This window comes from Artibeus jamaicensis, unplaced genomic scaffold, assembly GCF_021234435.1.
Source record: "Artibeus jamaicensis isolate MK-2021 breed Jamaican fruit bat unplaced genomic scaffold, CSHL_Jam_final contig_465, whole genome shotgun sequence".
NCBI classification, from domain to species: domain Eukaryota; kingdom Metazoa; phylum Chordata; class Mammalia; order Chiroptera; family Phyllostomidae; genus Artibeus; species Artibeus jamaicensis.
Window position 1 is genome coordinate 12,885,192 of NW_026521843.1, and position 22,900 is coordinate 12,908,091.

General features: G+C 38.6%; 1 protein-coding gene across 7 annotated transcripts in view; it reads left to right on the top strand.

Moving 5' to 3' along the window:
- NCOA1 (nuclear receptor coactivator 1) overlaps window positions 1-22,900 on the top strand; it is a 212,313-nt gene that overhangs the window by 159,014 nt on the left and 30,399 nt on the right. For all 7 annotated transcript variants that reach the window (XM_037146740.2, XM_037146739.2, XM_037146742.2 and 4 more), the window contains 6 exons: window positions 2,392-2,539; window positions 3,854-5,174; window positions 7,836-8,016; window positions 17,683-17,800; window positions 19,242-19,410; window positions 20,445-20,759. In XM_037146740.2, coding sequence (XP_037002635.2) covers window positions 2,392-2,539; window positions 3,854-5,174; window positions 7,836-8,016; window positions 17,683-17,800; window positions 19,242-19,410; window positions 20,445-20,759 — 2,252 coding nt within the window. The remainder of the gene's footprint in view (window positions 1-2,391; window positions 2,540-3,853; window positions 5,175-7,835; window positions 8,017-17,682; window positions 17,801-19,241; window positions 19,411-20,444; window positions 20,760-22,900) is intronic.

The following is a 22,900-nucleotide window of genomic DNA, read 5'->3' on the forward strand; positions in this document are numbered from 1 at the left end:
TAGAATTTTTACTGGTTTAGATACGGTCCTACAAGTTAAGGCAGCATAATTACCAAAGGATTATTGATGTTCCTGTAATCCATTCAGTATCTTAATGTTCCCATGTTAGCTTGAGTTTCTAGCTCTTCCTCAATTTATAGGGCTTATCAGTAAATTAAGAAATTTGTCCTCATTAGTGTCTATTATAAAAGTAAGTCTAGATTCCTATAAGAGCAAACATGTAGATTGAGATATAAGCATTTAATAACACAGCTAAGAGTTAAAGTCTACCCTTTAAGGAAAAGTTATGGAAGGTCATCACAAGTCAACATGAATCTACTTAGAGGAGATTTAAGTTGGGGATCAATCAGCAAGGACTTACTGTATGATTTTATGTGCAGAGCTTCATTGTTCAAGAGTCCCTGGAGGGTGGAAAATAAGAATGGGGCACAGCACTTGCCCTTGTGTTTATTCCAGATGAAAAAGAAAAATAAGTGTGTAAAAAGTTATCTACCGCCCAGAAAGAGCTATAAAAGAAATGCTTAGAAAACAGTGAGAAGTAAGATTGGAAATGCAAGCCAAAGTCAGATGGTCCAGAGCTGTGCTGTTCAATGTGGGAACCACTACACACTTAAGTGCTTGAAATGTGACTAGTGTAACTGCGGAACTACATTTTAAATTTTATTTAATCTTAAGTATAAAGAGCCACATGTGATGGGTGGCCACCATGTTGGACACTGCAGGTCAGTGGCGAAGAGCCAGTGGCGGGTTTTCCAGCGAAGTGAGGAGACCCTACACAGCAGCGAGCCGTGACGAGGGGACAGGCAAAACAGCAGTGTAAATGAACTACCGCAGCATGAATGTATCGTGTCTCATCTGGCCCTTTATGTAGCTGTAGCTTTATCTTATTCCAAGTTGACAATTTCTTAAAGTGCCACTTTTTATTGTAATTATATTTTCCAAAAAGATACTAATCAGGAATTGTTTATTTTTTTTAGGGTTTTGCTATTGCAAATGTTGACTTACAACCTTACATGAAAATTATTAGTTTCCATTAAAGACTCTTTTTCATCATCTATTATTTCATTAGAAAGTAAAATTTTTTGTGTGTTACATTTGGTAAATGTGCCAGTGATCTGGCTGAAAGTGTAAGATGGGTAAGGAATTCAGTTGGTTGACATAAATCATAACTGTTTTTATTAAATTTATATCCTGGTTTTAGTATTTAGGCAGATTTATGTATGGTATAGATTTATAACAGATTACACCCCCTTCAGTTTATATGTGTGGTATACCCAAGACAATAAAATAGAGCATGTCTTCTGTTTACTTAAAGTAATATGTAGCTTCAAAAGTTATTTAGTCATTGATCATTTTAAGTCTTTCTCACATGTCGTGAAATGTAATTGAAGCCCTTTCTGAAATGTCTTTGAAAAATAGAAGTAACATTTATCAGGTTAAATTATAATATTCAGTTAGGTAGTAGTGCTTCTATTTCAGTGGACATGATTTTTAACCTTGGTTTGGTATAGCTGAATCTACCTGTTATCTTTCTTAAAAGAGAATTCTATTATATTACTAAAATATTAATATTTTCTTGCTTAGTAGTTTGCATTAGCCTTTAAATATTTAGTAAATACTTAATGAATACTTAATACTTAGTATGGTTAGAATTTTGTCTGCTGTGGATGAAACTTTAAGGCAAAAGTAAAATATGTAGTTTAGATGGTCAGTTGACTGCCTTAACCCCATTTTTGTTCCTTATATTAGTAATCATTGACTTTATCTTGATTTGCTTATTACTAAACTAAATCCAAACATTAAAAATAATACATATATGAATATAATAATTGGTCAAACAGAATCTTTGTGATTCATACTCCTGAGTAAAAAATTAAATTTGACTTTTAATTAAAGAATCCTGTAAGTAAATGAAAACTTAGTGAATTTTATGGTATATGAATTATATCTCAGTAAAGCAGTTATTTCAAAACCAGCCAGCAAAGGGGACAAAAAAACCTTGTTAGACATAATACTGAAAGTGTGAGGGGAGAAGGTTATTTCCTGGTATTTTTATTGGACAAAATAAATTTGAAGACCTGTCCCGTTGTAGGGAAAGATTAAGATTGACTTTTTCTGGTTTGGGGTTTCTTCATGATCATAACTTATGGGAGGAGGCACCCATTCAAGTGGGAATGAATTAAAAGTTGCCATCAGGTGGTATATTGCAACCAGAATCATTTTCCCCCGAGATCCCTGCTTTGTCTGAACTGTTCGTTGAGTTTGAGCAGGCAGCTGTTGGAAGGGCCTATTTAAAATGAGGTTCTAAGTAGAAGTGAGGCTGGTAACTCTCCTTTGCCCAAAGTACAAGTGTCAGAATTGTAACTAGGTTTTCTCTTTTGTTTGAAACAGTGATGACTCGTGGCACTGCCTCCAGCCCATCCTATAGATTCATATTGAATGATGGGACAATGCTTAGCGCCCACACCAAGTGTAAACTTTGCTACCCTCAGAGTCCAGACATGCAGCCTTTCATCATGGGAATTCACATCATCGACAGGTACTACTTATTTGGAGAGCTTCATATGAAATAAGTCAGTTCACATAACTCTTCTTAGAGAACATTTTTATACTCTTGATTGCTAGAAAACAGAAATTCTAAATTAGACACTCAGCTAGTGTAATGAGTGTGTATACTCAGTATCCATGTTGGGTTTTATAGTTTTGTTGCCTCACAATAGCTTTGATGTTCAAAAAGGGAGACAGGAAAGGTGTGGCTGAAAATATGTGTTTCAGGGGTAAAATTTTAAAAGTGGGTAAAAACTTCCAACTTTTCATATATAAACTTATGGTCTTATATAACATTTGGGAGTTTGTTAATATCGTTATTTTTAAATGTTTTCTTTTCATTAGGGCAAGCTTCTATGGCTCCTGAGTGCAGGTTGACATTTTCTCAAACTACAAATCATTACATTGTCAACTTGAGACTTTTGAATATCATTGCCCCTAATTTGTTCTTCTCTCTAAATGTTTTACACTGGTATATATGGTAAATTCATGGAACCATGCTTTTGTCCTATGAATTATTCAAAGCCCTACATTTACAACTCTTTAAAATTTAGCACTAAACAAAAACAGAGGCATCTCCCCTCACTTCATCTTTTCCTCACCTGATATACTCGCTTACTGGGACGTGGTGACCCCAGGCACAGACCTGCTGTCGGAGTAACAGATACGAGGAAAGAACAGGATGAAAATCTGAACTCAGCATTCTGCTTTTTTCTAATTTTAGTTTAATTTATGCTTGTGAATGGAATTAGCACAGTTCTTTTTTTCACATTGTGATTTCTCTTTCAAAACATCTGCTGTGTCTGCATGTCACCCTTTTTAATTTCTCCATCAGTGACACGGTGTTTTTCTTACCCAGTCTTCCTCTTCGGAGTTGAAATACTGAACAGCAGTAACAAGGGAGTCTTGAATAAATGCTTTGTAAACAGAGATGTGGGAAGTTTCTCATTCAAATCAAAAGTATTATTGTAATGTTAATTATTTGTATTAAATTTTGGAAAGTTTAAACTTTGGAAAGTTTAAAAGTACATGTGTTAGATTTTTTTCTAAGGCCAAGAAAGATTTCTTTCCTCTATAACAGAAACCATCATCAAATTTACAGGACCAGAGCACTGCTTCCTGTTAAGTGGTGCTAATATTTCACAGTAATAGCAACAGTGCACTGTTTTCCTTAAAGTGATACGGAAGCCCTTGATAGCTTGAAATACTAATGAAGGGAATGGTCTTGTTTTATAATATGCATCATAAAAATATTGTAATGGAAACCACTGAAGATGTTTGAATAATAATGTCTTTTCTCCCCTAGGGAACACAGTGGTCTTTCTCCTCAAGATGACACTAATTCTGGAATGTCAATTCCCCGAGTAAACCCCTCCGTCAATCCTAGTATCTCTCCAGCTCATGGTGTGGCCCGTTCATCCACGTTGCCGCCATCTAATAGCAACATGGTACCCACCAGAGTAAACCGCCAGCAGAGCTCAGACCTTCATGGCAGCAGTCATAGTAATTCTAGCAACAGCCAGGGGAGCTTTGGGTGCTCACCTGGAAATCAGATTGTAGCCAATGTTGCCTTAAACCAGGGACAGGCCAGTTCTCAGAGCACTAATCCCTCGTTAAACCTCAGTAATTCTCCTATGGAAGGTACAGGAGTGTCCCTGGCGCAGTTCATGTCTCCAAGGAGACAAGTTAGTTCTGGATTGGCAACACGGCCCAGGATGCCAAGCAATTCGTTTCCTCCTAATATTCCAACATTAGGCTCCCCTGTTGGCATGACAAGTACCGCCTGTAATAATAGTAACCGATCTTATTCGAACATCCCAGTAACATCCTTACCGAGTATGAATGAAGGACCCAATAACTCCGTTGGCTTCTCTGCCAGTTCTCCAGTCCTCAGACAGATAAGCTCACAGAATTCACCTAGCAGATTAAATATACAGCCAGCAAAAGCCGAGTCCAAAGATAACAAGGAGATTGCATCCATTTTGAATGAAATGATTCAGCCTGACAACAGCTCTAACGATGGCAAACCTCTGGATTCTGGGCTTCTGCATAGCAATGACAGACTGTCGGACGGAGAAAACAAATACTCTCAAACCAGTCACAAACTAGTGCAGCTTTTGACGACAACGGCAGAGCAGCAGTTGCGGCATGTCGACATCGACACAAGCTGCAAAGAGGTACTGTCTTGCACTGGCACGTCCAGCTCTGCCTCCGCGAACTCTTCAGGCGGTTCCTGCCCTTCCTCCCATAGCTCCCTGACAGAGCGGCACAAAATTCTGCACCGGCTCCTGCAGGAGGGGAGCCCCTCAGATATCACCACCCTGTCTGTGGAGCCCGAAAAGAAGGACAGTGCGTCTGCTCCTGTGTCAGTGACTGGACAGGTGCAAGGGAACTCCAGCATAAAACTAGAAATGGATGCTTCAAAGAAAAAAGAATCAAAAGACCATCAACTCCTACGCTACCTTTTAGATAAAGATGAGAAAGATTTAAGATCAACTCCAAATCTGAGCCTGGATGATGTAAAGGTGAAAGTGGAAAAGAAAGAACAGATGGAGCCTTGTAACACAAACCCGACCCCAATGACCAAACCTGCCCCCGAGGAGATTAAACTGGAGTCCCAGAACCAGGTGAGTAAGCCTCATGTCGTAGGGTGAGCGTTGCCGGTTATTTTTGGCTTTCGTTTATTTCACTCCAACTGTAGACCAGGTTTGGATGCAGGCTATATTTTGCCCTATCCATTGGGTATATATTAAACGGTTACTGTCGATTATTGAAAAGTCGTAGAGGGCCCTCAAATGCTCTCTTTGGAACTTTGGAGGACCACAATATTAATATATCTTTCTAAGAAAATAGATATTTCTTTCTCTAAAAGCAGAGTTCCCATCTTTGGAGACTTTTAAAAATGCCTTTCCTGCTCCCTCCTCCCAGTCCTATCTATTGAATCCAGTTGTCTGAGAATAGAACCCAGAAATCTGTATTTTAAAGATGTTCCCCAGAGAGCTGTGATGTGTGCTGAGTTTGAGACTCTCTGATGTAAATGACTTGGGAGAGAAGGTGAGAAGGCGGTGAGGCCGCCTAGACCGTCTTGCTTTGCTATTTCATTTCTTTTGAAACATTTTCTAAGGCTGGTTTTTCTTTTCATTGATTCTAATCACACTCACCCCCCATCAGAATGAGGACTTGTGTATTCTGGGTGGTAGGGCCCTGAAACAGAAATAAATGGAAATAAAGCTTTGCATAAATTGTTATGGGTTAACAACCTCTATGCTTCAGCTGGGGTGGGGGAAAAATTAACAGGCAGCTTTGTGTATTGAACAACTGCTGCGGACTCTGAAGGAATTTAAGAAAAACGGAAAATACGGTCTCTTTTCTTTAGGAGCTTACAAGTTTATCAGTAGGACTCTCCATTGGGAAACCCAGTACATAATTAGTATGCATAGGTCCTTTTCTTGAACCAGCTTTATTTTCTGCCCTTGTCTTACAAAAATCTCTCTCTTCCCTCAGGCATACTGTACTCTAGGCCCATGGAGGTCCTTGCCATTCCTGGGATAAGCCATGTCTCTTCTAAGCATCTTCTGCCTTGCTCTCCTTTCTATGTCTGCTGAACTCATCTTCACAAACCATCCCAGACATCACTGTGTAAAACCTTCCCCAGTAGCCTAGTTAGATGTTTCTCTCCTCTGAGCTTCGTAGTGCTCTGGATTGTCTGTTTACTCCTTGTAATAACACTGTTTTGGTTATTGATTGTGTGCTCTTTGAGGATAAGGCTGTCTCTCATTTTTCTTAGTACAGCCAAGCTAATATCATGTTTTTCAGCTGAAAACACAGCTTTTGATAATGACTATATTAAAACTCTCACTCTATAAAATTAACTCGAAGGGTTAACAGCTTTGTGCAGTAATGCCGTTGTGTACAATCCTGGTACATCTGTTTTGGTGTACACGTCCAAGCATTGCTGCAGAGTTTACACCTGGGAGCAGGCTTGTGGGATCTTAAGATATATGTATGTCCATCATTACTAGATAATGCCAGTTTTCCTAGCGTGTGAGAATTCCCTGTAGTTGGCCCATGTTCTTACTAATATTTGGTCTTGTCAGTCTTTTAAATTTGAGCCATTCTGGGTCTGTGTAGTGGTATCTCATACTTTTAATTTGCATTTCCCTCATAAATGTTTATAAGTCATTTGGATTTCTTTTTTGTGTGTGAATTGCCTATTCAAATGTCTTACTCATTTTCCCAATATATGACTTTTAAGAGTTCTTTATGTACTTCAGATGAGAACTTCACTGGTTTTATGTTTGCAGAAATATTCTCTGAACCGTGGCATGCCTTTTCTTTCCCTTACCAGTGCTTCTTGATGAAGTGAAGTGCTTCATTTTAGTGTAGTCCAATTTGTCAGTTTTTACTTTATGGTTAGTATTTTTGTACATGTAACAAAAGACACTTTCAAAAATGTTCACAGTAGCTTTGTTTGTATTAGCTCCAAACTGGAAACACCCCCAAAGCCATCACAGTGGGGTGATAAATGTGTTGTGACGTATTCACACAGTGGGGTTCTGTTCAGAAAAAAAACAAGCGAGCTACTGCCACATGTGACAAGATGTCAGAAATGCGTTTCTAAGTAAAAGAAGCCAGCCGTTTCAAAAACACATACATAGAGTTCTATTGATACAGTATATAACTATAAATTTTAGTTTAATTAAATAATGAAATACAAACGGGTAGACATTTTATGTTGATGGATTATCTCAGAATAATGATAGGAGAATAACACAGTGAAATAAAGGCCAGTTTTCTTCTATGCGTAACCTCAGACAGATATAGGGACCCCTATCTGTCATTTCCCAAACTTTTAAATTATAAAAAAGTTTTATTAATGTAAATTTATTTTTATTCCATCATAAAGTAAGTCATTTCACAAAATTTTGAAAAAATAAAACAGAAAAAAAGTGGCTTTTGGTAATATCATGGTAACACAGTACTGGTGATGCTTCTCTCCAGCCCAGGCTTTTTCAAAGCCTGCGTTCTCCACTGAGATATATTAGGTAAATGCTGTGTGTATATTGTCCTATACCCTGCAGTATATTAATATACTAAGCATCCAAATTTTTCCCAGTGGAATAGTTAGGTCATGTTATTTCAATGAGGCCTTAATCTTCCTAATTAATTTTTCTTCATTCTTTCATAGTCACATTTAATTCATAGAGTTTAAAGGAGCAGTTTTTTTCTACATTGTTGCTGGTGAAAGTATAGAATATATGTCCTCTAACTTTGGTTTCCACTCTTAGTTTACAGCTGACCTTGACCAGTTTGATCAGTTACTGCCCACGCTGGAGAAGGCAGCCCAGTTGCCAGGCTTATGTGAGACGGAGAGGATGGACGGTGCGGTCGCCGGTGCGGCCATCAAATCAGAGGTCCTGCCAGCTTCACTTCAGTCCACCACTGCCAGACCCACTTCCAGGCTGAACAGTATGTGTCGAGGACGGAATCTCGTTTGCAGTGTGTAATGATAACATGCTTAGTGCTTTGCCTCTCACCATTATTGCGACCTGTGTTTGTTGAGAGTGAAATATCTGTTCACTAATGCCACTGTAAATAATGTACAGTTACATTTAGACATAGGAACTTCACTCAGCTTGTGTATTTTAAGTTATGCTCTAACCTCTACCTTTTTGTAATTAATGTTAAAGGGAGCAGTTGATGTTTAGGAGAGCACCTTTATGTTCTTAACCAAAACGTTCCATAGCATGACTTTCAGAATTGTTATGATTCAGTCAGATTATGTTTCCCAAAGTGTCTTGAACATTAGTCCTAAGAGTTGCACAAAAAAGGGATTTGTGCTAAAATACACTGGGTGCATGTGCATGGCACAGACAATACTCCTCTAAGTTCCACAGGGCCGTTCCGCCATGCGCCTCAGAGCTGTTACGAAGGCCTGTGTTAAAGAAACCAGTTTAATTTATTTCACTCAGCATCTACCGAACTTGCTGGATCTTGGAATTCCATCTTCCACATGATCCATGGTACCCCACAGAGTGAGTTTCCGTGGAGCACCATTTAGGAGACAGCCACGTTGAAGCCCTTCACCCCAGCTCTAGCCATGCGAGCTCTCCTCACTAACAGACACTTCGATGGTGTAATACTTAACTTTCATGAAGCTTATCGGACTGTCAGATTTTTTTCACCTATCATATTTTGAAGTTTAAAACAGTGGTGATAATTCCATTCTGTGACCTCGAAACTAATAGAAACTAACCAGCTCACTCTCAAAATTTGTCTGGGTTCCGATCTAAGTCTTGTCCCTCTTCTGATGGGCTCAGACGTGGGACGTATTCATTTCAGTGTCACTGCAGCTCTCAGCTGTCATGACACAATGTCTGAAAGTTCACCAAGGTTTCCAGGCAGCTGGAAAGCTGGGTCTTGAGTGGCCTCTGACATTTTCAGAAGCAGTTTTTAACTGACCAGAACAGTGGACGAGAGCAGGAGGTGAGGTTCCAGTTTCACACCTCCACTTTATTAACAGTGTTGTCCCTGTTCTCTCTCATGTTAGCAGATGAACTTTTCTTCTCTTCATCTGCAACGTGGTACTAGATGAGATGACTCTGAAAGCATCCCCTAGTGGAAACTGAGTCTCCAGATTCTCTTGTGAAGTTAAACATACTTTACCATGTGATCCAACAATCCAATTTTTTTCATTTATTTTCTTTTTAAATTAAATTTATTGGGGTAACAGTGGTTAATAAGATTACATAAGTTTCAAGTGTATGATTCTGTGATACATCATCTGTAGATGGCGTCGTGTGCTCACTACCCAAAGTCATGTCTTTTGTCACCATGTATTTGAAAGCCTCTGCCTATCAAAAGGCTTGACCACAGATGTTCGTAACAGCTTTGTTCATGATAGCCCCAAACTGGAAACAACCTAAATGTCCATCAGCAAGGGAGAGGTGTATTCGTGAAAGGAAATACTGCTCAGCAATGGAAAGAAAGGAACTATAGATATATGGCTCGAATTCTCAAAAACATGCTGAGTGGGGAGAAAAATGCCTGAACAAGATCATTGTTTGCCAGTGGTAAGGTAGGGTGGGGAAGATTAACAGCCCAGGAGCTTGAGGGAACCTTTACAGGTGATAGAGATATTGGGGGTTTTCTTTTTTTACTATTACTGTTTTTTTAAATCCTCACCCAAGGATATGTTTATTGAGTTGAGAGAGGAAAGGGTAGAAGAGAGGAAGGGTGGTCAGGGGAGAGAGAGAGAGAGAGAGAGAGAGAGAGAGAGAATGAAACATCAACCAGTTGCCAATCCCCTGATCAGCAATTGAACCCGAAACCTAGACATGTGCCCTGACTGGGAATCAAACGTGTAACCTTTTGGTGTACAGAGCAATGCTCCAACCAACTGAGCAAATCTGCCAGGACAGAAATACTCTTTTCTTGATTGAGGTAGAAAGTTATGGGTTTACATCCGTAACTTTTTACTAGTTTTAGTAAATTTGTCAGAATTTACTGAACTGTATAATTTACATGGGTGTGTCTTACTGTTTGTAAATTATACATGAATGAAATTTACTTTAGATATAAATCTGAGATTAGAATGATTTGTAACCTATAACTGGGCATTCAAATTTCCAGTTGTAAAGGTAAAATAAAGACATCTTCAGATGTAAAAGAGCTCAAATATTGGTACAGTATAGTCACCTTTTCTGGTGAAGGTCTTAGAGGATGTACCTCAACAAACAGGAAAAAACAAAAACAAAAGAGAGGGGGAGGGGGTACAAGGACCAGGGGAGACAGAGCCTGCGAGGAAGTCCAGGAGTGGGGGGGGCTCATCAGCAGGACTGGGGAGCAGCCAGCGTGAACTGGAACAGGCACCGCATGCTTTGGAAAGGAGGCCTCCAGGGAAGAAATGGAATTGCTCTCTTTGAGTTTATAGAAAATATTCCTGATTGATAGGTTTATGTCAAAAATGCTGAAGCATCTGAGAAATTCCTCTAGAAAAGCACCAAGTGAAAAAAATAAGACAGTCGTGAACTGCAGCCGAAAGAGCACAGTAAAAATGAGGGGTTTTGCAGATAGAGCACATCCGTCTGCGCCCTGCCCCTGAAAGCGCCCGATCCCGTCCGAGTCTGGTGCACCTGGGACTTGGCCGTAATATTTGCATAGTCATAACAGTCTAAATATTAGCTTTTAATTGTATAAAAAGCGGTGATCTCTGTTAGAGAATTGGGGACACAGGAGGTAGTACGAGGTGGGCGTGGGAGAAGTAAGACCTCATCTGTCACGATGGGAAGTCGGTTTTCCAAAATCAAGATGTGAAGAAGTAGCAGCATATGCATATTTAGAAATATATAGGCAAATGCCCCCCCCCCCAAAATGCTACACAAATTGGGAATAATCACCTCTGTTGAAAGTAACCTAAGGATTAGAAGGGGTGAGAGAAGAAACTGCTGATATTCATAGTGAACCTTTTGGTTTTGACTTTTAAAATTACATTTGTGTAAATTTAATAAAAATTAAATAAAAATAGAAAGCATCTTCTAGCTCTACAGGTCTGTGAAAGTGGCATGTTTTTCTTCATGGTCTGTCTTGAGGCAGATAGCTCTTCTTCCTTTCTTGAGATTTCCAGCCCCAAATACGTCTCCATGTGTGAAGTCTGTAAGTAGGCCAGAGTCTGTTAAACCCGGGGCTGAAGTGTCGGTGAAGGCCAAGAGCCTAGAAGGGAAGACGAGGTGTACGAGGCAGAGGATGAGAGATGCAGAGGGAGGGGTGGGGCCCTAATCCTTGTGTCATTGGAGAGTCAGCCATACACTGAAAAAGACCCAGACGAGATCGGGCGCATTCAGGGTATATATTCTCAGATAAGACCAAATTCAAGGAGTTCATCATCACCCAGCCCTTAGTATATGAAATATTAAAGGGACTCATCTAAGAAAAATAAGATAAAAAAGATGAACAGTGAAAGGACAGCAAACTCACAGTTACTAAGAACCACACCTAAAACAAAAGCAAACTAAGAGGACAGCTAGATCAGGAGCGGAACCATAGAAATGAAGATCACATGGAGGGTTAGCAACAGGGGAGTGGGAGAAGGAGAAGGGGGGAGAAGGTACAGAAAATAAATAGCATAGATGGTAGGTAGAAAATAGACGGGGGGGGGGCGGGCAAGAATAGTATGGCAAGTATAGAATCCAAAGAACTTGAGACACATGGTCATAGACTAAAGGGGGGGAATGGTGGGGGTGGGGGGGTGCAGAGTGGAGGGAAATGAAGGGGGGGAATAGAACAACTGTAATGGCATAATCAATAAAATTTTTTTTTAAGTTTCTAAAAAAAAAAAAAGAAAAGAAAAAGACCCAGAATGAAAATCACAGGTGATGAAGTGTTTCTGTAGCTGAAGTGGGAAACCCTTTTTTTCTGGTGGTGAATGAAGGTTCTGATTTTATCTAGAGAAGCCCTGTTTCAAAAAGTTGTTGAGGGCGTGGGAGCTGGTTATGGGGAAATCCCTCGTGGCAGCCCGGGCACCCACTTTGGGAGATTCCTGAGTCCTGTCCTCACCACTTTAATCCTGTGGGCGGATGCCAGAGTCAGCTGCACTCAGAGCAGGGCCCTGGTGGCAGCTGTTCAATCGTCCTTTACTTCTGCCAGCAATCGCCTACGGCCCGGTCCTTGACCCACTCCAGCGACCACAGAGCTCGCAGTTGTGCCGGTGTTCTGGGAAGCTCTCCTTTCTGGAAGATCTTTTTGTCCTGTTGCAAATTTACTAGTTTAGCTGAAGTTTCACCATCAGTTTGTTGCCATCTGTTTTATCTTATAGCAGTTCTTCCTAGTTCTAGCTGCCTGCCATGATACTCCTTTTGCCTTCTTTTAGCTGTAGATTTATATCGCCAGTTTTGCTTCTTTTGTTATTTCAGTGATATTTCTGGAAGGAGAATAAAATATAGGTGATAAATCTGCCACATTGAACCATAAAATTTTCTCAGGTCCATTTACATATGAGAAAACTAAGGTCCACAGAATAAAAAAGAAACACATACATGTACACACACAAGACAAAAATAAGCCCCAAATTACCCATTTCACATATGCAGAACCAGGATTTAAAACTTAATTTGCCTGGTTTTCAAATACGCTGTTTATATGCACACACACACTGATGCAGAGAGACCAAGTGGTTTAAAATACGTGTTAGACATTTACTGAAGAGGACATCCAGATACCTACTGCTTTTTCGGTGTGGGTCACTGGGGAAGGCATTGTGGATCGGAACGTGCGAGATGTGCCCTTTTGGTCAGAGTCTCTGCTGTGTCCGTTTGACTATCTTTAAACCCCTCTCCTTTAAGAGTGGAGTTGACTTGATGCTGTCTGAAGTTATTTGGAGCCAAATTTGTTCATCCAAAAAGAGTAATACTTAAAAAATAAATAAAAAAAGAATTAGATGTAACTACGGGGAGAGGTATTTTTTGAAGAACTCATAATCTGTATAAGACAGTTCTAGAAAGATTCCAAAAATATTCGAACATTGACAAGGTAACTGGATTAAGTGAATGACTCCCTGAAGTGGTTGTTTTTATGTTCTGTGAACATACACATTCTCAAATAATTATTTTTAAAATTTTGTTAATTTGTAATATGTACATTAAAAATATTGCATGGCTCCAAAAATAATGTTTTACATAAAATGTTTTCAATAATTAAAAAATCTATTTTATGGGGATCACATGGAGGATTATCAACAGCGGAGTGGGAGGAGCAGAGGGGGGAAAGGTACAGAGAATAAGTAGCATAGATGGTAGGTAGAAAATAGACAGGGGGAGGGTAAGAATAGTATGGGAAATGTATAAGCCAAAGAACTTATAAGTACGACACATGGACATGAACTAAAGGTGAGAGGGAGGGGGATGGACATGAACTAAAGGTGGGATGTGGGTGGGAGGGGGTGTGCAGGGTGGAGGGGAGTGAAGGGGGAAAATGGGACAACTGTAATAGCAAAATCAATAAAATATATTTTTAAATATATTAAAAATTCATTTTAATGCCCCTGCTTTTGAGGTTGTATTAATATGTTACGCCTGTTGGTAGGCCTCTTTTGCTATTACAGAGTTGTAATGAATAATCTTATGTAGAGATAGTTTACCACACATACCTCAAATATAAGTTCTGAATAGAATTGCTGGGTTAAAGGGTGGACAGATTTTGCCAAATGGCCCTTCCTAGGTATTAATCCAGCTTGCCCTCTAACTGATAGTGTTCCTCTTTCCATACATCTTTGCCAATATGTTGAATTATGCACTTTCTTGTCTTTGCCAATCTGATGGTTTTATTTTTTTAATATTTCAGTGAGTTTTAATCCATATTTCTTTTCTTGTGAATTAAGTTTATCACTTGTCAATGATTTTATGCAGTCTGTTTATATTCCTTGATGATTTATCTATTGGATTATTTGGTTTTTATCTCATTGATTTATAGGAATTTTTTATACTGTAGTGAAATTAGCCCTTCATATTTAAAAAATATAAAACACTCAACTGCTATGCATAATTCCTGCCAAATGTAACACAGAACTGAACTGTAAACCTCCTTACCAACCACTGAAGAAAATTAACTGTGATCAGAATCACTAGGTACTGAATGAACTGTTGGAGGGGTAAAATGTGTGTGAGCCACTCCCAGGGTTAGCCTGTGCTTTGTATGCAGAAATTTGTTTAATAATGTAAGTTGTTTCTTTTTTGCTGGGTTTAGTGTAGCTAATGGAGACATAGTTTTCCTTTTCACCAGATTCTAAATGGAGAAAATATGTTGATCCTTTTGCAAAGATGATAATAAAACATTAATAGCATTATCAGGACTCCCTAAGGGTTTGTTTTCTACCCCCACTCAGCTGCCTCCCTCCGAGAAAACAACTAGTAGCTGCATTGATTGCAAGTGCTGCTTTTGAAAAAGAAGGGTGATTGTTGCAGAGTGGGTGGGGGGAGTGGGGGGAGCAGAGATGGAAGAAGGTGTAAGGGGGATAAATGGTAATGGAAAAGATACAATATAAACAAAAGAAGAGCGAGGTCAAGGAAGTAGTTTCGTGGAGAAAGAGAAGGAAAGGAAAGGAGTAAGCAGTGTGTTGGAAAATCTTTTCCTGCTTCATCTCTAGTTTTTACCTGAACGACCTTATCTTGGTTTAAGATGAATATTCTTAAATGCAAAATGTCAAAGGCCTCAATCCATCTCTGCTTAAGGCAGCTGTATTTTTGAGGGAAGAGTTGGAAGTTTTAAGAGAACCTCAGTCCTCTTCCCAACTCTCAACATCAGAGAAGCCCAGCCTCCGTTCTCAACTCTCCTCTTATGATTTTCATCCTGGGTCATAAAAAAATAATTACCGTGCCTGTTTTGTGTTACATGAATACATACTTACTCATGTTTGCGATGGGAACACAAACATGACCAAAAATAGTAGGTTTATTCCCTGGGCAAAGGGAAATAGCTTGCATTATTTCTTAAAACATTCCAGCAAATCCTTGAATTTTTTTATTGAAGTCCATTTAAGAGGTTGAAGTGACTTTTAGAATAAAAACCAACTTCTTTTTAAGCATACAGCCTATGCAAACAAAACTTTTAATTGAATCAAAGTTTAATTTGTTTGGATTTTCCCCCCTACTCACTAGACTTAGCACATGGATCTTATTTTCTTTTGAAAAATTTTAATCCAACTTATAGCTTTAACATTTTCCCCCATCAAGAATGGTAAAATGAGATATTTTGTACTGTTATTGAGCCAAATAAATTATAATACTCAGAATTGATGGTAGACAGCCATGTAAAATCTCTTTGACTCTTAAATGTTATTAATGTTTGTCTAGATTAGATTTCTTAAAGGGAACTACTAAGGCAGTAGGACAGCCTTAGTTAATTTTGGCCAACTTCCTGACTTAAATAATGACAGAAGTCAAGTGATTCACCATTTATTGTTTGTTTTTCTCTGCCTCATTTTTTAGAATCCTACAGAAATCAAGTTCTGTCATTTCTTATGACAGAGAAAACAGGTTTAATTGAAAGCTAAAATTATTTGCATTTAGAAGTGCATGTGCTTACATGAACTCCTACATTTCATTCATACTAAATATTGAGTACATTTTACATAAAAGTGAATCTCATATATTTTGTGTAGTTATACATTATCAATATCCAGCATTAAATACATTTTCTCAGGCATCCTAATTTCCACTTATTCTCCATTCATTAGAATGAGGAATTCTTCCTATTATGTTCTCTCTTAAAACTTCATTTTCATTTTTTAAACAAAGTTATAATGACTTTGTATAGTGATAGATGGTTACTAGACTTATCATGCTGAACACATTAGAAGGTATGTAAGTGTCAAATCACTATGTTGTACACCTAACACTAATATAACATTGTGTGCCAACTATACTTTGATTTAAAAAATTGTGTTAGCCTTCTCAGAATGCCATAACAAAACACCACAGACCCAGTAACTTAACCAACAGAAATTCACTTCCCCACATTACAGGAGGCCAGAAGTCCAAAGTCAGGGTGTTGGCAGGTTTGGTTTTCTCTGAGGACTCTCTCACTGGCCCGCAGGTGGTTGCCTTTTTGCTGGGTCCTCATGGTGATCCCTTCGTCTGTGTTGTCCGTGCCCTGACCTCCTCCCTCTTGTGAGAACACCAGTCATAGACTCACCCTAACTACGCTAATTTACCTTAATTACCTGTAAATACAGTCACATTCTCAGGTACTGGGGTGAGGGTTTCAGCCTACAAATTGGGGGGAATACAATTCAGCCCATAACAATGACTAGTTAATACGTTCATTTTAGAAGTTATAAGCAGTCATTAGAAACCTTAAGAAAATAAGAGTAATCTTTAATCTCACTATCTAAAACCTATCAAGGACAGACCCCTGGCCAGAGTGGCTCAATGGATTGAGCGCTGACATGCAAACAGAAAGGTCACGGGTTCAACTCCTGGTCAAGGCATGTGCCTGGGTTGTGGGTATGAGAAGCACAACCATTGAGGTTTCTCTCCCTCACTGGCTCCCTCCTCCCCTTATTTATTTTCAGAGAGTGGGAAAGGGAGGGTTGCCTATTGTGCACCTCCCCCACCCAGGGACCCAGGCATGTGCCCCAACTGGGAATCAAACCAGCAAGCCTTTGGTTCACAGGCTGGCATTCAATCTGCTGAGCCACACCAGCCAGGGCTAAATAAAATCTTTTGAAAAAAATGTCAAGCATGCCTTAATAGACTTTTTAAAAAAATCTACCAATGGTAGATAATCTACCAGAATTTTTTTCTGTTAATATATAAAATCATTTATAAAAATAGATTTATTCTGAACGAAATATCTTGGGTTATGTTTTTTCTTTTTCATTTAACAGCACATTGTAAATATATATACCATAGTTTATTATCAGTTCCTAAATTATTAGATTTTTGGTTATTTACAGTTTTTTTCCTAGTATAAGTGGTACAGAAATAATCAGAGCTTTAAAAAAAATTTCCACACAAATCTTTCTAAAATGCATATGCTGTTTTCCATTACAAAATATAATTCAACTTTTTTTACTTGTTATAAGCATCAAGTATTATACTATTACAATTCTGTTATATTTTCAGATTGACAACTACAGAGTTTTGTCCATGTACTAAATGGCCCTAGACTGTTTTGCCCTTTAGTTTCTGCCTTTTATACATTATATTTTGTCTTTTGCTGACAGCTCTCATACCATGATAGTAACACTGCCCCTACTTACAGCATATTCTAATGTGCTGTAGACTGCAAAATCAGTTACCCAAAATTGTTATAATTACCTTCAAAATTTTCAGACAAAAAGTCCAGAGTGACTCTTCTATGGTAACTTCAACTTATATGCAAATATGTGCAAATATCTTCAAATATGTGCAGACTTTTAACATTAGATTTTCTTTGATTCACAGACCTTTTCTCACTTTGTCATTTTATTTGTTAGTCTGTGGCCACATTCTAGATAGTTTAAGTTTCTGAATAAATGGCCTTTATATCATTAAGTTAATACTTTATCACTGAAATCTCACTCTACTATATATTCTGAAAAATATTGCCATTTTGTCTTCCATTGTGACACTGACTTCTTACCTTGGCTTCTTGAATCAGGGTTACCTGAGCTGGAATTGGAAGCAATTGATCACCAGTTTGGACAACCAGGAACAGGGGATCAGATTCCGTGGGTGAATAACACAGTGACAGCTGTGAATCAAAATAAACCAGAAGAGTGAGTAATACATTTTGTATTTTATAAAGTATCAGATACCAAACTCTACAACAGGGAACTGTTTTTCCCAAACTGTATTCCAGTCTACATTGGTATTTTGTAAGATGTTAACAGAAGTGAATGAGCCCCGTCTGGTATGCCAGAGTGGTTGAGTTTTGGCCTGCAAATCCAAGGGGTGCTGGCTCGATTCCCAGTCAGGGCACATGCCTGGGTTGTGGCCCAAGTCCCCAGTGGAGGTTGTGCAAGAGGTAACCACACATTGATGTTTCTCTTCCTCTTTCCCTCTCCCTCCCCCTCTCTAAAAAAAAAAAATCTTAAAAAAAAAGAAGTGAATGATAATGAAAAAAAGGGGTGGGGAAGGATGCAGTTAGATTTATTTACTGCATGACTGTAAGACTGGTGTGTATTTCTAATTACCAAGAGATTGATGCAGTATGCCACTGTTGGTTTACTTTTTATCTCTTACTATACTTTGTTGGTTATCATAAAGTTTTTGGGACCTGTGAATGAATTGGCCTTGGTACAATTATGTTGCTCTTGAGCTCTTACTTAGATAATCATTTTACCAGCTTTTCTCTTTGTTTGGAGCAAGAGGGTATAAGGAAGGAAGGTACTTTACCTACTGAGTGCCCCATCTTGATTAGAACTTAATTTCCATAACCTAGAGTACATCTCGTACATAGCAACTAAAAGGTGACTTGATAGTATTGAGTATGGTTTAAAGCATTATCTGTGAATACATGAAGTGTGTTCCCATTTACCTTCCCCAAAGAATACTTATACTTGTATTATATCACTATTATTCTCTATGCATTTCTAAATTGTATGCATCATTTGAGATTGGTTTGGATTAAATCACATATTTTCTATGTGGAATCAAGAATTTGTTTTATTCCTTAACACTAAGCATGTTTCATTTTTCTAGCCTGAGTTTTTTTGTATGTGGTAATCATGTCATGTTATCAATATGGCTTTATCATCTTTGAAAGTTAGGTAATTTAATGTATACTATTTTCATTGTAGTTCAGTTATCAGTAATTAGTATCATCCATAGAATAAGTAGAATAAATTTTAATATAAGCCAAATGATTTTTTCTGAGGTTTTGATCTTTATTTTCTACTTCTGTTAAAAATTATTTTCCCCTTTTTAACTACACATACGTTTAGTTAATTTTTAGGCTGTTTCTGTAAGTTAACGTGAAGAATATAGAGACAAAGTTCATTGATTGACAAAATAATGAAAAATATGTTCATAAATTTCTGCACATTAAATGTATCAGAAGGTTTTCTAGAACAAGATTTGCACTTATCTGTGTAATGCATCTATTTGCATTCTTAAAATTGAATAATCAGGTGCCTCGTTAGCGCAGTAGGTAGTGTGTCAGTCTCATAAAATTGAAACTTGCTCTACAATTTTAAACTTTATCTTTTCACTCTGCAGCCAGTGTATTAGTTCACAATTAGATGAACTTCTCTGTCCACCAACAACAGTGGAAGGAAGAAATGATGAAAAAGCTCTTCTGGAACAGCTGGTATCCTTCCTCAGTGGCAAAGATGAAACCGAGCTGGCGGAATTAGACAGAGCTCTGGGAATCGACAAACTTGTTCAGGTATTTCTTAAAGTTGGCCTTGTTTAAATGGTTCACCCCTGAGAAGCTATAAAGTGATTTTTAAGCAATATTTTCCAATATTGTTCTCGCTGTGTTTTAGTTGTTTTTATAATTTACCCTTGTGAAAGTTAACAAAATACATGACAGTTAATAATGGGATTTTTAACCAAAAATAATTTTAATTAGAGAGTCTTAGAAAGTCTAAGCCTTTCACTTTGGAATAGAATCTTAGACGGTCCCCTTAGAATAGAATCCAGATTTGTATCATCACTTCTAATTTTAGTATTTAATATATCCTTCATTCATGATAGTGTTCAACCTATACCATCCATATTTAAACTTTTAGGCTAGTATTTTTCAGACTGTGGGGTTATAAATCAATTTAGTACATCATGACCAGCATTTTTTTAATGGAGTAGAATACAAACTATCAGAATGCATGGCCCGTGAAACGAGGAAATTACATTTCATGAAACTCTGCTTTCGCGAGTTTCACACACACACCTCTGCACACAACAGGCCACCATTTAACTTACATTTCTTACAATGAGTAGTCATGAAAGAGTGTGAAAGCCGTAATGCTATAGCGTTCTGTTAGGTGCACAATGAATTTTTTTCTAGCAAGATAAAAACAGGAATTCTGTATTTGAAATAGAAAAATGCCTGACTGATCCCTCCTTTAGTAGTCTGCTTCTGTGGCAACCTAGTAGATATAAAGTTTGTTGATTCTTAGGCTTTGCAATGAAGTTCTTTTTAAACCTTTTTGCTTCGTTTCATTGATTTAGGACCTTTATTTTAACTGTGTTTTCATTACCGAGATTTTTAAGCCCCTCAGTTAATCTATTACTTCACTTCAGAAGTAACTTTCAGAGGTGATTGCTTTTAAGTAGTAAACATCTGGAGTGCTCCATGAATTCATGAATATATTATGATGAACCTTTCTGGAGATTCTCTCAAATGCAGGGTTCCACAGAGAGCATGTCATTTATTGGCAGAAACGTATCTGTAAAGTACTCTGGCTTCCTTTCCTGCAGGGAGGCGGATTAGATGCATTGTCAGAGCGATTCCCACCACCACAAGCAACACCACCTTTGATGATGGAAGAGAGGCCCAACCTTTATCCTCAGCCTTACTCTTCTCCTTCGCCCACTGCCAGTCTCACCAGCCCTTTCCAGGGCATGGTCAGGCAGAAACCTTCACTGGGGACTATGCCTGTGCCAGTGACACCCCCCCGAGGTGCTTTCTCACCGGGGATGGGCATGCAGCCCAGGCAGACTCTAAACAGACCTCCAGCCGCACCCAACCAACTTCGACTTCAACTTCAACAGCGATTGCAGGGGCAACAGCAGGTGAGCACTCCTGTTTAGCAGGTGATACGTTACAAAGGTACGTACTGCCTTTATAGTAAGACAGCCCAACTGCTGCAATAAGGGCATCAAGTCTACTCCAGAACCTTGATGAAGGACTCAGAACACCATCCTGAGTCTGCTAGGGTAAGAAAAGGGGACAAAGTCCTTCAGAGAGACGGCTGGCTCACAACAAAGCACTTCGAGACCTACAATTCAAAAGCAATTTAGTCTTGTTTTTGAGATGAAAAAAATCTAGTATTAACATTGTACAATGATTAAATCAGTACAGAGAAAGATAGTTTAATTTACAGAGTGTCAAAAATACTGTTTATGATTGCTGAAACAGAAAATGAAGTTTATTGATGTTATTTGAAGTTGGAGTGATTGAAGCCTCGTGATGTCATTATATTAGGAGAATGGAGACCAGGGTGGGTTGGGGATGTTGGGTACTATGGGTGAGTTAAACCTCTCTCGTGACAGGTAATGAGTAGCTATAGTAGTGTAAATATTTAAGGCTGTGCAAGCAGCAAACACAGAGATAATTATCAGGAGCCGAAGAAAGGAAATGGTTGAAGTATCGCCTCTGAGAAGTGCAGCCAGGGCTGTCGACTTTCGTTTCTTCTTAATCCTTCTGTATTTTTAAAAATTATATGTATATATTGCTTCAGGGATTTTTGTAAGTAAAGAAATTTCCTGGAGGCTTACTAATTCAGGAAGGAAAAGGAGATAAATCAGAAAGGCTGTATGATATAATGGTGGTAAGAGTAAGCTCTAGTTTCAAATCACAGTGTTACCTTTAAGTGATTTGACAGTCAAATTATTTACCCTTTAGAGCTTCTGGTTTCTCATTTATAAAGAGGCTAATAATTAATTTCTTTACTTCTAGGCGGTTGTGTGGGTGAAATGAGAACATGCATGTAAAGCTCTTATACAACACCTGGCATGTAGCAGTGCTCAACAGATACTGCCTATTACTATAAAGTCATGTCAGTAAATAATAATGTAACATACTTACTGTTCACTTCGAAGGTGATGAAAGGGAGAAAGAAAAAGGGAGAGATGAGGTAGGAAAAAGTTTTCGATGGTGGGATAACAAAGGAAGAACGTTTTTAGTGCTGAAGGTGGAGTAAAGGACTCAGCGGAGTTAAGGGAAGTGAAGGAAGACAAGAGAAACAAGTAGAGGGAACAGTAATGTGTTCGGAGAAGAAGCTAAAGATAAACTGCTTCTAGTTACACTCGTCATTCATCATAAGATAGAGAACATAAGAACAGGAAATGCTTAATAGTTCCCCTCTAATTTCTCACAAAATGTATTTAAGGGGACTATGTTAAGTATGGTGAGGAAGACAAAAAAAGATACAGGCGACTTTCAGAACTGACAGTCAACTTGGGGTATTGAAGACATAAATTCCTGAAAAGCTGAGTAACAGGGCCAGCAGAGAGCGATTAGTGCTACACCAGAAAAGGAGAGGAAAGTGGAGGCATGCTGGCTTCCTCCGTTTACACGACAGGGTTCGTAAATTCTGTCTAAAAGTAAAGGCTCAGTGAGCAAGGCCAGCTCAACAATCTAGGTCAGGTTTGTGAATAGATGAAACGATAATTCACACTTCAGAAAAAAATTGCTTTTACTTTGATTTGCTCCTAAAGCAGCTGATAAGCAGAGCAGCCTTGCAAAGAATGTACATGAAATAAGGACACAAGTAGGTGAACATGATTTCATATCACTTCCTTTAAGTATTTTGGAAGCAGCCGTGGCTGGTGTAGCTCAGTAGATTGAGTTCAGGCCTTCAAACCAAATGATCCCTAATTCGATTCCCAGTCAGGACACATTTCTGGGTGGTGGGCCAGATCCCCACTTGGGGATGTGTGTAAGGCAACCACACATTGATGTTTCTGTCCCCTCTTTCTCCTTCCCTTTGCCTCTCTAAAAAAAAAGTAAATAAATAAAATATTAAAAAAATATTTTGGAAGCATGTCCAAAGTGTGGAGGTCTTGGTAGCCCACCAGAGTGAAATACCCATCAAGGTGGAGAAATCCAGGGCTTGGGCACACTGTGTTCTAGCCCCCAGATGTGTTGGTGCACAACACCAACTCACACTGCCAGGTGAGACAGCAACTCTGCTACCCAACATGCCACATTA